The following is a 16468-nucleotide window of genomic DNA, read 5'->3' on the forward strand; positions in this document are numbered from 1 at the left end:
ATAGCGCAAGGAAGTGGCTTATTGCGTGGAAATGTATCGAAGCCAAATACACTGTACGCATGTTTATTCTAAATGGGGAGGGAAAAACCGGAGGACCCAGAGACAAGTCCACGCAACTACGGAGAGAACATGCAAACTCCCAATATACAAGCGTCAGGGTTGGAATCAAACCCACCTCGTGTATACCAGGCGAGGTAGTTAACATCCGGTATACAGAAGGTCGTGGGTTTGATTCCAACCCTGATGCCTGTATATTTAGAGTTTGCATGTCTCCCCGGGGTCGCGTATATTTTATACAGGTCCTCTGGTGCTTGGAGGATGCATTCTCACTGTGGTAGTACAAGTGTCAACGTGGAAACAATCATAAGGAGAGAGCTTCTGCAATGCCATGCTTGTGTATCCTGGATGAGGCTGGAAGTTGGGTTTTTCTCCAAAACCTTTCAACAAGTTGGTAGAGCTGGGCCGTGTTTGTCGCTCACTAATTTGCACTAATTTAATGCCGTTACCGCCACTCATCACTAAAGTGCTCTCGAATTATTTTGACGAACTACATTAGTGGCCACTGATGAGTGACAATGTTCTTCAGGCTCCAGAAGGCACAGCCTGGGTATTTTGCGGAGAAGTGGCACTGCTGCAGATTCAACGAAGATAACACAAATGTGAAAATGTGTTGAGGTGAACAGATTTGTACACGTAAAATGCATTGTTGGATTAAAAAAGAAATGTATTTACGGTAACCTTGAACACATTGCATGTGGTTGGATAAGTGAAACATTAAGTAAATACTCTCGGTGCATTTGGGTATAGATTCCATGCCATGCTCCCAAAACATTGTTCAGCTGTTGCCATGTTGACATTTGTCAAAGTGAGATTTCAAAACAAATCATGCATAGCATAAAAGTATTTTAAAAAAAACATAGTTGATCATTAATACTCTGGACACAACTGTATTGATTTTATTTGATCCAATTTTAGTGAACTGTTAAGTCCAGTTTAAACTGCTTCCGCCAAGGCTTTGCCTGGTCGGCTCACTTTTATAAAGCAACTCAAAGTGTCTTCAGTTTCAAAGGGGCGTCTATTAATTGGTGTCGCTAAGCCAGTGATCGGAATTACACTTTTCAAGTTGGGGGGGTCAATATATTCCCTCAATGTGACACTCCTTCGTATTATACGAAAGAGACGTCACAGCGATGAAACAACTACGCTGCTCTTTGACGCAGTTATCTGGCTTGACCACCTGAATGTGAAATTGTAGTCATTGCTCTGCCATCTACATCAGCAGCCATACGAAAGAAGAAGATGAATATTGTGATGGATAACAAATGGAAACATTTGCAATTATGGCCATGAAACCCAAACTATGGACCATTTCGTAAACCATTGTAGCCTGCGCTCCTTTAGTAGAGGAAAAGCAAAACCACGCAAACTTTAACTTCCCAAACCCTAAATTTCGATTTAAAGCTTTCGTGACTGCAGGGATTCATCTTCTTGATTCTTTCGGTAAAGTCACGTAGAATGGAAATAATAAAATAACTAAATAAAACATAATAAAATAATTCTCACGACGTTTCGGCCACAACGCAAGCAGCCGTCCTCAGGTGAAGACCAGGTCTGTCGGGGAGACATTCATACGCTGTCTATGAATGTCTCCCCGACAGACCTGGTCTTCACCTGAGGACGCCTGCTTGCGTTGTGGCCGAAACGTCGTGAGAATTATTTTATTATGTTTTATTTTGTTATTTTATTATTTCCATTCCCAAACCCTCTCGTCATGGCTAACAGACCTCGACATTGGCATTCATCTCCAGAATATATTGCCGCGAGATAAAATGGAATAGTAATAAAATCTGTAACGTGCACAATGTTTCAAAGACATAAGTGACCACGATCGTTGAGGAGGAGAGCCAAGCTCGGTGCAACTCGAAAGCCAGCTGAAGAAGGTGGCGCCTCTAAGCGTCTCTTGAAAGTCGGCGTAGATTGAATGCTGCGGAATTTTGCAGCGAGATCGCGATTATGGGCTCGATTGTGAGGCGAGTACTCTGCTACGGCGCCACAGGTATAATCCCCTCTATCAAATATACTTCCAAAGGAAGTGGCTGGGTGACTCAGAGGTGAGAGTGTTGAGCCGGCACTGCTGAGTTCCTCGGTTTGAATGTGGGCAGCCTGTGAATCAATCGGGTTCTCAAGCGCAGTGAGATTATGGTCTCAGCCCAATCACCAATGACTGCACACATACACACACACAAAAACCCCATAATCAAAATAGGCACCGCACTTAATTTGGTTAAAACTCCGTGGTACATTTCGTGGGATTTTCACGGTGAAGCGGCAGGCGTTTGCGTCGCGCACACAAGAGGTGGTGGCAAATGACTCGCGGAGCCAAATCTCACCGGCAACGTCAAACTCCACCTCGAGTGAGGCGCTGCCCACCAGGGCCTGCTCGTGGAGGTACTGCGACACCTCTGCCAGCGAGCCCAGCTCCGCCGTGGGGATGCCATTGACAGACAGGATGCGATCGCCCGGCTGCAGGAGGCCGCACCTGTTGGAAGGAAGCGGAAGGAAGCGGGTGGACACAACAACAACGGCGAGCGCTGATCGTTACTACCGCGTAGGTTTTTTTGTTGTGGTGCTGCTGACCAGTTCTCTCCCTGTTGCACTGCGCATCGTTTGGCACGGCGTCCGACGTTTTACTTCACGTGCTCGGAGCTTCTAAAGGAGCCAAGCAGGAAACATTGAACTATGTGCCGGCTGAACAACAACACACGGTGCAACCTGAAAACACAGCAGAGTTATGGCAGTGACCTCTATTTATCAACGGTCATTGCAATATTTGATCAATTAGATTTTGACATGCTCATAGATTACCTCGTACGCTGAAACCTGATCGTGCAATGACTATTTTACTATACCCCATGTAGCGGAGGTAGGAACAGAGGACCTGTGTTCTTTCCTTTTTGGGTATTTATACTAAACTATGTTTTATTTCACAAGGTAAGGTCCACTGAGCTACATAGCTCTTTTTCAGAATCGACCTGGCCACAAATGATAGCTCAACGACGTGGCTTATGTGGAAATGTACAGCAGCCAAAACACTCTAAACGCACATTGATTCCAAATGTGGAGGGAAAAACCGGAGGACCCGGAGAAAAATCCACACGACCAAGGGGAGAACATGCAAACTCCAAATATACAGCAAGCTTCAGGGTCTGGATCGAACCCACAACCTCCTATATACCAGGCGAGGAAGTTAACATCTCGCCACTGTGGCTAATGGCCTTGCTGCCAAGGACATTCTTATCCGGCCTCCGTGTCCCGCATGCGCCTCTCGTCCTCAGGTCGTTTAAATGAGGGCGACGACTACAGCGCCGTGATTTCTCCAGTGGACAGTGGGGGATTGGTGGACTGAGCGGCCCCCAAGGTGTCCCCCCCTTACACAGCAGCCCGGTAACATTACAGAAATATTGCCCCCATCCCCCTGCTCTTATATTGCCATGAATTCAAATTAACTGGAGGATATTTGATTAAAATGTAAAAAAGACATAAAACACGTTGTTACAAATATGGAATTCCAATGAGAATGAAAGCATTTTAGTAGTTTACCCTGTGGGAACATTCGAAGCCAATTTGAGGCTGCTCAGTTTTATCGAAAAGCAATGCCTCCAAGCTCATTACACTCTCTCATGCAAAGCTACATGTGGTACCCAAACATCATATTTATTCCAATTATAGCCATGTGGCAGTTCAGCGGAGATAATACGATACATTTTTGGGGAGCAAAGGTAGCAGTTGCTAGTGCGCTATGCAACAGAACCAGCAATCTACGTTTGGTTCCTGGCCACAGCTAACGTCAGAGGTGATTGATATCTGAATGGGTCCTTCACCAACCCGCACTGACCAGTGTGGTGAAGCACGGTTAAACAATCTCCACAGGAGCGACACGCCACAGTGAGGCTTCATCCAGCAGTGGATTGACAAAGAAATGTAAATTGTAATTGTTTTCATCAGACAGTATAGGCATTGACTCGTACAAGCAAGGATTGAGCAAGGCATACTCATGAGGCAGTACACCCTTGCAGTAATGTCAGCTGTAATGCAAATCAAGTTAAGGAATACAAATATGTATATCTAACACTGGACTTAAAATTGTAACACCAAGGGGTATGCAAAGAAGTTTTGCTTGATGCGTTCTCAATCAATATTTTCTACGCCTTGTATGTTGAACTTCTTCCGCACTCTACATTATAAACCATGTCAATCGGAGGTGCGGGGTAAGGACAACAAACTAAACACAAAAAGCAGCTTTAAAGAAATTCTATTTAAATCTAGATTAGTGGTTCTTAACCTTCAATCGATACAAAACTTAGAATGTTAATAAATACATAGGTTTGATAAAAACAAAGTGGTTGTACTTACATGCCCATACTTAAATTGTGTTTGGATGATTTTGCTTCTAAAAAAGTTTGGCCATGTGTCACACTCCCAGGAAGAACATCTTGCACCCCCCCCCCAGGGGGTGCGTGCACCCCAGTTAAAGAACCACTGCTCTGGATGATTTAAAGGTGTATAGCTCCAGTGGTTTCCTAATATCGGAAGAAAGAGCATTCCAGACGGCTGCAGAAGCACATCTGAAAGCGCTCCCTGGAGGGTCATGGTCGACACCATTGCTATTGTCCAATAACTTCCCAAAGGACATTGTGGTTACAAGGCGAAAACATCAGTCTATATTGAATCTTCCCTTGAGAACATTGTCACAGACAAATGCACATCGTAAGTACACATATTCATATATGACTTGTGTATAATTCACGAGCACTGACTGGTTAAGTCAAAACATCACTTGCTCAAATGAGAAAAGTAAGTGCGCCACGGTGGCATAAAAGAGGTCGTGGGCTATCTTGATGACTGTATATTTGGAGTTTGCATGTTCTCCCCGTGGTCGTGTGGATTTTTCTCCAGCTCCTCCGGGTTATTCCCTCCACATTTAAAATCAACATGCGTTTAGAGTACTACATTCGGCTCCTATACATTTCCATGTGATAAGCCACTTTGTTAAGCTATCATATGTGGCCAGGTCGCTTCTGAAAAAGGGCTTTATAGCTCAATTGGCTAAATAAATGAATAAAAGTTGTCTTCATCCGGACAACCAGTTGTGGAAATTCCACATTGTTATGACAGGATACAGTTTACCCAAAGGATGACGACTTGTTCAAAACGTATCCAAAGTATTAAACATTTTATTGGATCCCGAGAGCTGACGAGCTGAGACGACCACCCGGCCTTGTATTTGAACTCGCAACCTTTGAGCCAAGCATGCAAACTGCAGCATAAGCCGTCTCAACATAATATTGACGGGCAACAAAGGTGCCGATGGCGACGTTGCAGACACACATTTGCTCATCTTGGAAAACAATGGGATCAGATGTTTGAGTCAATGCATATGAGCAGGCAGCATGCTTGCGCTGTGCTCATGGAACCTGTAGGAGAATTGGGATACGGCTGTAAACTCCAACGACAGAATAATATGACTCTCCCGTGCGAGTAGTTGGCACCATACTTGCGAACCCGAGACACAGCCATAAAGGCTTGAAACAGAGGTCACCACACACACACGGACACACACTGTAGAAGCAGCACCTGTTTAAATGAGCTGTGTGTGTGTGCGCGCATCACGACCAAGGCCTCTAAAGCGTGAAGGTGAGCGGTTCGGCACATCGTAATTGATTTACTTCCAATGACAACACCTGAACTGGAGAGAATGGCCTCACCCTCTCAGTGACTAACAAGGCACATTCTTCGCAAACTGCACAGCAGGCATATTATATTAGCTCACTGCAAATCCAGCACCAAGGAGAGCTCCACGTTTTACGAAGAACAATATTTATATTTTGGACAGATAGTGAGATAGCCATCGTACTTAGCATTGAGCCCTTGCTTCAATGATTGTTAAAGCCAGGTACCGTATGTACAGCACCCAACACATTCGAATTTTGTTCATTATGTTCAAGGATTTTCAGACATTCAGACATCCACTCATTGGTATCACAATTACTGTAAACAGGTACAGTAAAACCTCTCAAAGCCATAAGGTTATATGCAATACATTTTGACTTAAAACTTTCGTGACTGCAGGAATTCATATTCTTGGTTCTTTAGGTAAAGTCACGTAGATAGAAAAATAATAATTAAAATTATAATAATAAAATAATAAAAAAGAATAAATAATAAAAGCAAAAAAAACACAATAAAAAAGAAAAATTAAAATAAAAATAAATAGAAAATAATAAAAGCAAAAAATCCACGACGTTTCGATTGAAATACAAGCGGTCTTACTATTTTAAAATTTTATTGTGGTTTTTTGCTTTCATTATTTTCCATTTTTTTATGATTAAAATTAAAATTTGTATTATTATTTTTTTCTATCTACGTGACTTTACTGAAAGAACCAACAATATTAAGTAAATACTGTTTTTATTTTATTTTTACACAGAAACCAAAAACCCGACCTGCATATATTCATTAGAAATTCTAAACCTTCAAACGTACCCGTTGTATGGAATGCGGTGAACCCGTTCCCCTGGATGCCACGTGCTCTGCAAAGGTGGTCACTCACTTGTTTCAGGAGCACCATGGTGGCAAAATGTTAACTACCTCGCCTGGAAAACAGGAAAGCGTGGGTTCGATCCCGACCCTGACGCCTGGACATTTGGAGTTTACGTCTCCCTATGGTCGCGTGGATTTTTCGCCAGGTCCTCCGGTTTTTCCCTCCACGTTTAGAAACATGCGTTTAGAGTATTTGGCTGCTTATACATTTCCAGAAAAGCTACTTCGTTGAGCAATCATTTGTGGCCAGGTTGCTTCTGAAAAAGAGCTCTACAGCTTGGTGGGCCTGGTAAAAAAACATAGTTTCGTTTCACATGTTTAGTTAAGTTTCTTTTATATTTATTTTCCAAACATTCTTCAAGCCCGTCAGCAAATTTGTTCGTCCTTCCACATCCACTGAATCTCAGCCTCCTCCTTTGCTTAATGGAGATGGTGATTATTGTGTGTAATCAAATTGTAAATATTACATCAATTGTTATTAAGTGTTAATTAAATGAGTTCGTTGTAAATTATGTGTAAACATAAGTGTGTAAACATAATTTAACTTGAGAAAATTTTTTACATATACCAGCAGTCCCCTACGAACAGAGAGCCTCCCCCCAAATTCTCACCCACCCATTCACCACACTTCAGTTCACAGAAACTCGCTCACCCACCCACTCACCACACTGCAGTTCACAGAAACTCGCTCACCCACCCACTCACCACACTGCAGGTCACAGTAATTCGCTCACCCACCCACTCACCACACTGCAGGTCACAGTAATTTGCTAACCCACCCACTCACCACACTGTAGGTCACAGTAATTCGCTCACCCACCCACTCACCACACTGTAGGTCACAGCAACACACTCACCCACCCACTCACCACACTGCAGGTCACAGCAACTGACTCACCCACCCACTCACCACACTGCAGATTACAGTTACTTGCTCACCCACCCACTCACCACACTGCAGGTCACAGCAACTCACTCACCCACCCACTCACCACACTGCAGGTTACAGTAATTCGCTCACCCACCCACTCACCACACTGCAGGTCACAGTAACTCGCTCACCCACCCACTCACCACACTGCAGGTCACAGTAATTCGCTCACCCACCCACTCACCACACTGCAGGTCACAGTAACTCGCTCACCCACCCACTCACCACACTGCAGGTCACAGTAATTCGCTCACCCACCCACTCACCACACTGCAGGTCACAGTAATTCACTCACCCACCCACTCACCTACTGACTCACCACACTGCAGGTCACCTCACTTCCTCCGCGTCTTCCCTCACACTTTGAATTGCCTCAAACCGTCTCTGTTTATTAAGTTCTTTGTAACCTTGCAAAACTTAAGAACATCACACACTGAACCATGAACCCGGCGACCTCGGTTCGATTCCTGGCCATGACTGACATCGGTGTGGCAAGTGATTTGAAGTGGTCCAGGGAATCATCGCTTCACCAACCCGCACTGACCACAGCATGCTGACGACGTCTGGACAAACACCCCTCCAATGCCAACGCGTCATGGCAGAGGCATTACATTAAACAGGGCGCTTGTTAGCGAGTCTGTGCCGGTTACCTCTCGGCAGGGCTGTCGGGCTCGATGTATCCGATGAGCAGCGGCGCTCCGAAGACGTCGGTGGAGAAGGTGCCGCCCTGCAAGTGCAGGCCGAAGCCAGGGCCCCCGTCGGAGGCGAGGTGCAGCGCCACGCTCTCGGTGTGCACCACCTGGCCGCCGGGCCCCAGCGTGCTGCACGCTGTGCGATTCGCACGCACACACACACACGCAGCGCAGCAACGGCGTCACGCAGTGCCACCACATGAGTGGGGCGCACGCGCGCCCAACAACTCTGGTAGTAAGTAAACCCCATGCAACAGACTGCTGATGCTGATGCATGTTCGCTGTTGCTGCTGCTCCGCAAGCCCAGCTAAGTCTACAACCAGGCTTTGGGGCAACCTTTCAAAAAGAAGAAGAGCAATTTTTTTTAGTTTTTTTGTCCTTGGCCGAAAATGGTTCGAGAGCTACATCACACGCAGAGCTACTTGTACACAAACACAACATGTATATACAGCAGATGACAACACACATTGTGACTTGAATAAAACAAAATAGGTGATAGAATAAGCTACATCTAGTTTATTCCCCTCTTAGTTATTCTTTAACAATACAATTTGACTGTACATTATGTTCTCACCAGGACATTCCATGGTGACCCATTCCCTGGCATACTTATACATTATATATACGTAAAATTAGGTGTTAATATTTAAGTAAATTCTTTATTGGTTCGTTGCCGACCCCGTAGGCTAGTGCAGAGTCGCGGTCTGAGCGTCGCACATCTGCACTCGCTGGTGACAATCACCGTGTTTTGCATTCCTGATTCTGATTCGTCGTGCACCCTGGCACGACTGCGCATGGGAATAGCATCGGTCTGTAACTTGTCTTCTCTTTGAGAGTGTACTTATTCAAACGTTGACGACATTTGTTTAAATAATGAATTCGGTTAAATTTGATTCCTTACGGCAATGTTTACAAATGGATGGAATGGCTGCAATGAAGACATGACCTTGTTTACGATGATAACAGAAGTGGTTGGCCGGTTGATGCCAGCCAAGATCACGTTGCATTGAGAGGTTAACGTCACATGCCAGACAAGTAGGGATTAATCAAATATATCAGAGGTCATCACGATAAATGAGGCAATGGTACATTCGACAATCCACGAGTTGAATTTCTCAAAGGTGTGTGGCTGTTGAGTGCTAGGATTGTTGATAAAAGACCATACAATGGACAGGATTCACTTTCAACCCACGCCTCTGCCAGCGCGTTCCTGCCTCAACGCCACGGTTATGCCCGATCTGTAACGTCACCCCAATTGGTGCGGTCGTCGTCATCTTGCAATACTTTCATCTCCATACATTCGACTTTCACTTCCGACCTCAGACCTGGAGATAAACAACAGTTCCACGATCTTTTATAGAGTGCAGTCGTGCAAGGTTGCTGACATCGTTGACCAGGCAATGTCTCTCTCTACCATCTAACGGAAACATCCAAGGTGAATATCACGTGTGGGTATATCACACTCTTTACCCATTCACTAAGCATTTTTTACTTATATAACTGCGTCTGTGTGGGTTACATAATTAATACGAGTCTCTAGATGCCCATTGAAATACACTCATGTCGTGAGACAGGAAAAATATCCCATCATCATCATCAGCCATGATCTAGCCCCTGCTGGATGAAGCCCTCCCCCCCGTCATCACCATCCGCTATACAGCAGAACCCCTTTTGACGACAGTAATTGGTTCCACGAAACCGGTCGTTAAGTGATTTGGTCGTTAAGCGATTATAGTAAATACACGTTAAAGGCTTCATTCGTTCAGATAGCATCGAAAGTTACCCATTTCACCCCAACAACGTACCTGATAATATTTAAACAATGGATATTAATACATTAAGATACTAACAACATTATAAAGACATAATATAGAAATAAACATGGTTAATCAATGCATGAATTCGTATTTATTGTACCTACAACAGCTCGTCGATAACAGGGGAATGATCGTTAAGCGAACACATTGGGCTCTAAGGAGGCCCGTCGTTGAGCGATTAGTCATTAATAGGGATGGTCACGAGGGGTGCTACAGTAATCTCATGCCACAAGCCATGGATCTCCTGCACCATGAGCCGATGCCATTGCTCCATCTCCATGGTTGACGCGTCCTGGGTGAATCTCCTCTCAAGGTTGCACTTCCATAATTGGTTTCAACCATCAGCTCTCATATCTGTGGCAAGTGACAACGTGTCCTACCCAAGTCACGTGTCTGTCCCACCCAAGCCGCGTGTCCCACCCAAGTCACGTGTCCTAACCAAGGCCACCTACTTGTATGAACAGTCCATTTCTTGACTCTAACTTGAGTTTGTTCCCTGATCCACGGGTTTCTCTCTCTGCCTCTCAAGAGTAATTCCAAGCTTGCGCATCTCCCACGCTGCTTTATGGACTTTCAACTTTTGTTCTATTTCTAAATGTCATAGCAGGTAATGTACACTGATTACGAATGTACTCTTTAGGCACTTTGCTACGCTTTGCTTTTCACGATGGAGCCCAGTTTTCCAAAAAGTGCTCCAATCCTCGCCCAAGAGAATAGGAATCAATTAATTTCAAAGCTGGTTGAATGTTTTCTTGTTTATTTTTTTTAAAGACAATAATAAGCATAAAAATGGAAGTCCCATCAGCCAATAAATTAAGTGGCTTTTACTTTTAGCAATTAAGCAACCTCTCATTACCTCTTTATCGTTTTAATATTACCATATTTTGCTGAACGGTATAAAAACCATTTTTTTATGGCAAGTAGATGCTACATATACGTTGTAATTTTGTAATTGTGCGGAATAATGCAATTTAAATCTCCTGAAAAAAAAAAGTTTATGTTCGAGTGAATAGAGAATCAGCATCTTGCGATATCCACGTCGAGTCTTTAGATTACTCTTAAGCCTACAGAGGACACCGCGCTGGCATAACGAGTGCAATGGGCGAGTGGTGGTACCGGTGGTCAGCAAGCGGACCTTTGAATCTGGTGAACTGAGATCAATTCCTAACCGAGGCTAACAGCATTCATGAGTTATATTCGGCCGTCATGAACTCCCTTCACCAAGCCGTTACTGACCAGCATAGCGAAGTATGGTCGAACGACTGCACAGCCTACAGAGCGTGGCAAAGTACTCATCCAGAAGCGCATTGACAAAGGGTCGTACATTATCATTATATTATCCAGTGCAAATACAATTTTAGCCCAAAAACCATTTCAATCGATTGGGGGGTGGGGGGAATAGTTCTGCAATTGTTTGTTACTAGGCGTAGACCACTGGCCCCGAGCACAAAAAGATAATTATTCGACCGCAGAAGATAACCCCGGGATTGCACTCGAGTATCGCCACGAGCAATGCCGCCGAATACGCTGACCCGGCCATTAGCGGTCAGAGGCACTCCACTACCCTCTGCCAATAAAGCAATTACATTACATCTGCAACAAAAGGGGGTTAGAGAGTGTCCCGTGCTCAAACGAGCATGAGCACTGTCCGCGCTCGTTTTGAGCATTCACACGTTCACGCGGGTGTCCGTGCGCACGACCACGCATTCTGTCACGCGTGGACGCATTGGCGCATTACAACGTTCGCTCGCTCGTTTTCTTCCCGAGCGACGGGTGCAGCTCTGCATAGCGTGCACCAACCTGGGCCACGAGGGCACATGCAGCGGCCGTTTGTGCATTGTTTTGAACTAAAGCAATTTTTTATTTGACCAGGTAATGCCCAGTGAGCTACTATATAGCTCTTTTTCAGAGGCAACCACTGAGAAATGTGGATTAGTGATTATAAATTTACACCATTGACAATTGATGAAAACACAAATTACGGGATTTGTTTTGTCATTTTACGTTCAAATTGACACTTGTGAAAGAAGCGCTAATTACAGGAGACTGCACACTGAGCTCTACGGCGGCGCGGTGCTGTAAGCGTTGTCACGAATGTTTTGTGTGGTGGCGCACGCCTCTGATCCAGTGACTGGGAGGCGGGGCTCGTGGGTCACACAAGGTTAAAGCCAGTGTGAGACACCTATTTTTTATTGTAATAGGTAAGGCCCACTGAGCTGTGTATCTCTATTTCAGAAGCGACCTGGCCATCACAAATGATAGCCCAATGAAGTGGCTTATCGTGTGAAAATTCATAGCAGCAGCCAAATACTCTTAGACACACGTCAGGGTCAGCTTGAACCCATGACTTCCTGTATACCAGGCGAGGTAGTTAACATCTCCTAGCCGCGGTGCTCCTATCTGCACACAACACTCCAATGCACTGTGCAGGGGGGGGGGGGGACGTCGTGCCCCTGTGGCCTAATCCACAACCACTGGGGGACCATTCGCGAGTAGCTCTCCCCCAACCTCCACAGCGCATCTGCACGTCCGTGTTTGCAGGTACAGCGCCGTATATATTTAGTCCATGTGCCTTAATGTGGCAAAGCAAAGCCCGTCTAGTCACAACGAGTCTCTTGTGCCGGGGGGACTTGTGGTATGCATGATATCCATGAACAAGGGTTCATCGATATCAATGCTGTTGATGCCACCCACACCCTCACCATTGCTTCCTTCTCTCTGCTAGGTTCTGAAGCTGATGGAATGACAAACACAAAATCTCCAAGCTCTGTTCTAACAGCATCCCACAATCTGGCTTTAGGTCATCTTCCTTTTTGCCATTGTTGGACATCTACGAAACAGAGGTTCATAGGCCATCGGATTTCTCCAGGATAAATGAAATTTCTGATTCTGTTTAATTGCATTGGTCAATTAATTACTACACAAAGTATATTACGTGCATGCCGTCGTAATGTCACGGTTTTCGCACTGGATTTGCCATCCAGAGGTCACCGGTTCTAACTCCCCCTCCGGCAGTTCAATTAAATGGGGGCGAGTTTCTTAAATCCCCCCCCCTGCCTTTGTCCACAAAGCAGTGGAAATAACTGTGGCACAGCATCGGCAAGTCACGTGTGGTGGGGTAAAGTGTGGGTACTCCCACCTCTTCCAAAACATCTTAGCAAGCACGGAAGAGTAGGCTAAATACTCCCTAAGAGAGGCTGCCTACAGGCCCCTCGAGTGGAGGCCCTTCTGCCAGCAGTTGTGTTGAGCAGGAATTTGCAGGGCTGCACCTTTACCTTTTACCACTGTCGTGACTCAGGGAAGGCTTAAAGCCAGAGCATGGGATACTGTGAGATCAGATCGTGAAGGTGAGTTTCAAACTTGTAACAGCCTTGGGCTCTTGCAGAAGGATGGAAATGATGGTGAAATCTGGTGGCACCTATGGCTTTGGCTATGTATTTATGTTGAACGTCTTTTGTACCATGCGTAGCCAACCGTGATAAACCGGAGATGCAGGAAATGATGACCTCTTTTCCCGATGACCTCTTAACCTGCCTACGCCCATTTACTCGTGAACGTGCTAGCCGAATTAATACCCATTTTAACAAAGTGGCTCCTTCATCAGGCATGATGTATCCTCAAGCCAATTAACTGTTTGGCAGCTACACAATGTGTAGCTACAAAATTTGTAGCTGCCATGTTTAATGTCATGGTGGAGTTGCTTACTCTACCCTGTCATGAAATACCTAGCATCCTCGCGGCATGTACCTACATTTTTACCGCCAGGGGTCTTGTTATGCAAATGTGCTTTAAAGTGGATAATCGCAGTGCGTGCTGTAGTTAGACTGCGTGAGTGCAACCGTGACCTGCTCAGCCATCTGCGTTTTGACATGCGTGCTTGTATCTGCCGCAATAATTAGGTGTTACATTCAGTTCGGCTGATTATTTTAATTCTACTTCTTAATAGGCTAATTGCACTTCATAGCCAAAAGAAATTAAGTGAACAATTAAGGGACGATGTTATTTCTATTTAATTGGCACTTACGAAGTCAGAAAAAGAGGAAAAAATATTTATGCATGATCTACAGCCGACTACGATGTGCGGTGTGTGCTAACGTGCGTTGCGCGTGCGTGCGTTTGTTTATTAAATATCTGTTGGTGCGATGGCGAATGAGTTACTGGTTAGTTGGACGGTGGCTCCAAATCCCACTTGACCGTGGGTTGAATTTCTGGTCACGCACAATCTCAGTGGCAACTTGGAATTTAAACCTAACATGAACCTGCCACTGCCTTTGTGTGCCTTACTACTAATGTATAGCCCTTATATAAAGTCACTGCTGGACGAAGGCATACTCATGCCGCGTAAGTCACGGTTGATGTGAGTTGATGGGGGTTGCCCAGGACCGGTTTAGATATCGCTCGCCCTCGATGTTTCCCACGGCCGGGGAATCGTACTCGGCTTCCTCTGAGTTCAGAGCGCCGTGCGCTAACCACTGCTCCCACCGCTCTCTCCCCCTGCACACCTTCAGAGTGCCGGAACATAATTTCTGGCCAACAGCACTTTGCTGTAATAGTCTAAAGAGGGGATGTTTATCTTTACGTTGTGTACATTCAGTCACAGGGGGAATTTATTGTCATTGGATTTTAGATTACAACTGCTTTTTTGCATTCACAGCGCACATGTATTTGCACAACACGGTATACGTAATGCACTTTTCAGGATGCTGCGTATTCCCATTAAGCACAGCATGCATCGTGGCTCAGGGCCAGGCATCATTAAAGCATTCGTGGATTTGGTATTGCAAAAAAAAAAATCTGTGGGCAAGACTAAAGGGAGCAGTTGTGGCGATGGTAAAGCGAGGGGAGTGCTTTGCTGGCTGTAGACCACATGATTTCCGAATCAGCGTTATTTACATGTTTGTTATCAAGAGACAGCAGTTAAAATAGTGTGTGGGCTGCTTGCTTTACAATGGAAAACCACATGTCCAACCACACCTAATACATAGATTCTGGCTCAGAGCCTAATGCCCTCACGATGCTGATTCAAGATCACACAAATCTTGAGTTCAAATCCTGGCTACGGTCGACTCACGCAATAATTACTGTCTTCATCATCGTCATTATCAGCGAGATCTACACGAGGTCATTATACTCGCAACCATGCTGTAGGGAAGTCCTTTTGGTAAACTTTTTCCGATATTAGGAAGCCAATGGAGCTATGCACTTTTAAATCCAAATGGAAAACAAAATTTTTGGAACTACTTTTTTTGTTTCGGTTGTTGTCCTCCTGCACCTCCGATTAGCACGGTTGGCTGCGTACGGTGCGAACGAAGTTCAACATACATACATTCTGTCATAGGAATGTGGAATTTCCAAAACTGGTTGATGGCTGTCACCATGGATGAGTATCACTCATTGCTGAGAAGGCAAATGGAATCGCTGCGTTATTGACAAGTACTTGAACTTAAATAAACTGCGATTCAACATCCCAAGCGAAATTCACTAGTACTTTGTTCAGTCCACAGTGTTTATGTGTCTGGGATGAAACATCTATAGCCTAGCGGGCTGTGTTCTATAGTATGGCCAGCAATCATGAGTACATGGCTTGACTTTAAAGTTATCAACACGTGTAGTTTCCTTTCAGTTGTAGGTATTCTGAACTTCATTCGCATCGTACGTAGCCAACCATAATAATCGGAGGTGCGAAGTTAAACGTTGATAAAGACCCCCCCAGTCAGCGATTGCTCGAGGGGTGGTAACACCAACCTCCTTGCTGCCCCGTGTGTCTGCAACTCTTTCGCCTCAGTAGTTTGCCCTGCCGATTTACTCCGCCTACTCAAACCCTGAATACATTATTTCATCTCCTCTGCATGTAACCTTATCTCTCTCCTCTCTCTCTTAACCCCTTTCCCTCTCACCACTCACTGATCAACACCCCTCCCTTCCCTACCAAACATGTGCCAGCAACTCTTGAGACGTGGTTTTCGTTATAGTGATTTAGTTTCGCACACAATGTATTGCATGAGATTATTCGCAAAAGTAGGCCACGGGCAGACTGCTGACATTCCAATAGCTCGACTGGAAGCCACGCAGCATGATGTAGTCTTTGCTTGACTTTAACACAAAATGATTCCTGTTAAAAATTACTTTTCAGTAATGTCTGATTGATTGCCACACTGCGAAGTAAATCAATGGTACTTGTTGTATAATGTTCAGGTCTAAAGAGGAGGCTCTTCATTAATATTACACGCACGACTTCGATATCATTCAATATCCCCGCGATAAACACCGCTGCGCACTTACAACTCGTCGTAACAATGCAAATCTACGCGCACTGCAAAACCTCTAAACTTTTCCAACGAAGTGAAACAGCGCATTGAATTAACCACGACATCATTATTAACATTATTCTCATGATCATCATCATCATCCATTTTTATAAAGCGCAC

The 16468-nt window shown here is 44.9% G+C and overlaps 1 protein-coding gene across 2 annotated transcripts in view; it reads right to left on the reverse strand.

The window, feature by feature from the left end:
- LOC144721212 (glutamate receptor-interacting protein 1-like) overlaps positions 1-16468 on the reverse strand; it is a 338853-nt gene that overhangs the window by 71600 nt on the left and 250785 nt on the right. For both annotated transcript variants that reach the window (XM_078598644.1, XM_078598645.1), the window contains 2 exons: positions 8182-8359; positions 2391-2539 (listed from right to left, as the gene is read on the reverse strand). In XM_078598644.1, the coding sequence (XP_078454770.1) occupies positions 2391-2539; positions 8182-8359 (327 nt within the window). The remainder of the gene's footprint in view (positions 1-2390; positions 2540-8181; positions 8360-16468) is intronic.

The sequence above is a fragment of the Lampetra planeri genome, chromosome 11, assembly GCF_965212315.1.
Source record: "Lampetra planeri chromosome 11, kcLamPlan1.2.h2, whole genome shotgun sequence".
Taxonomy (NCBI): domain Eukaryota; kingdom Metazoa; phylum Chordata; class Hyperoartia; order Petromyzontiformes; family Petromyzontidae; genus Lampetra; species Lampetra planeri.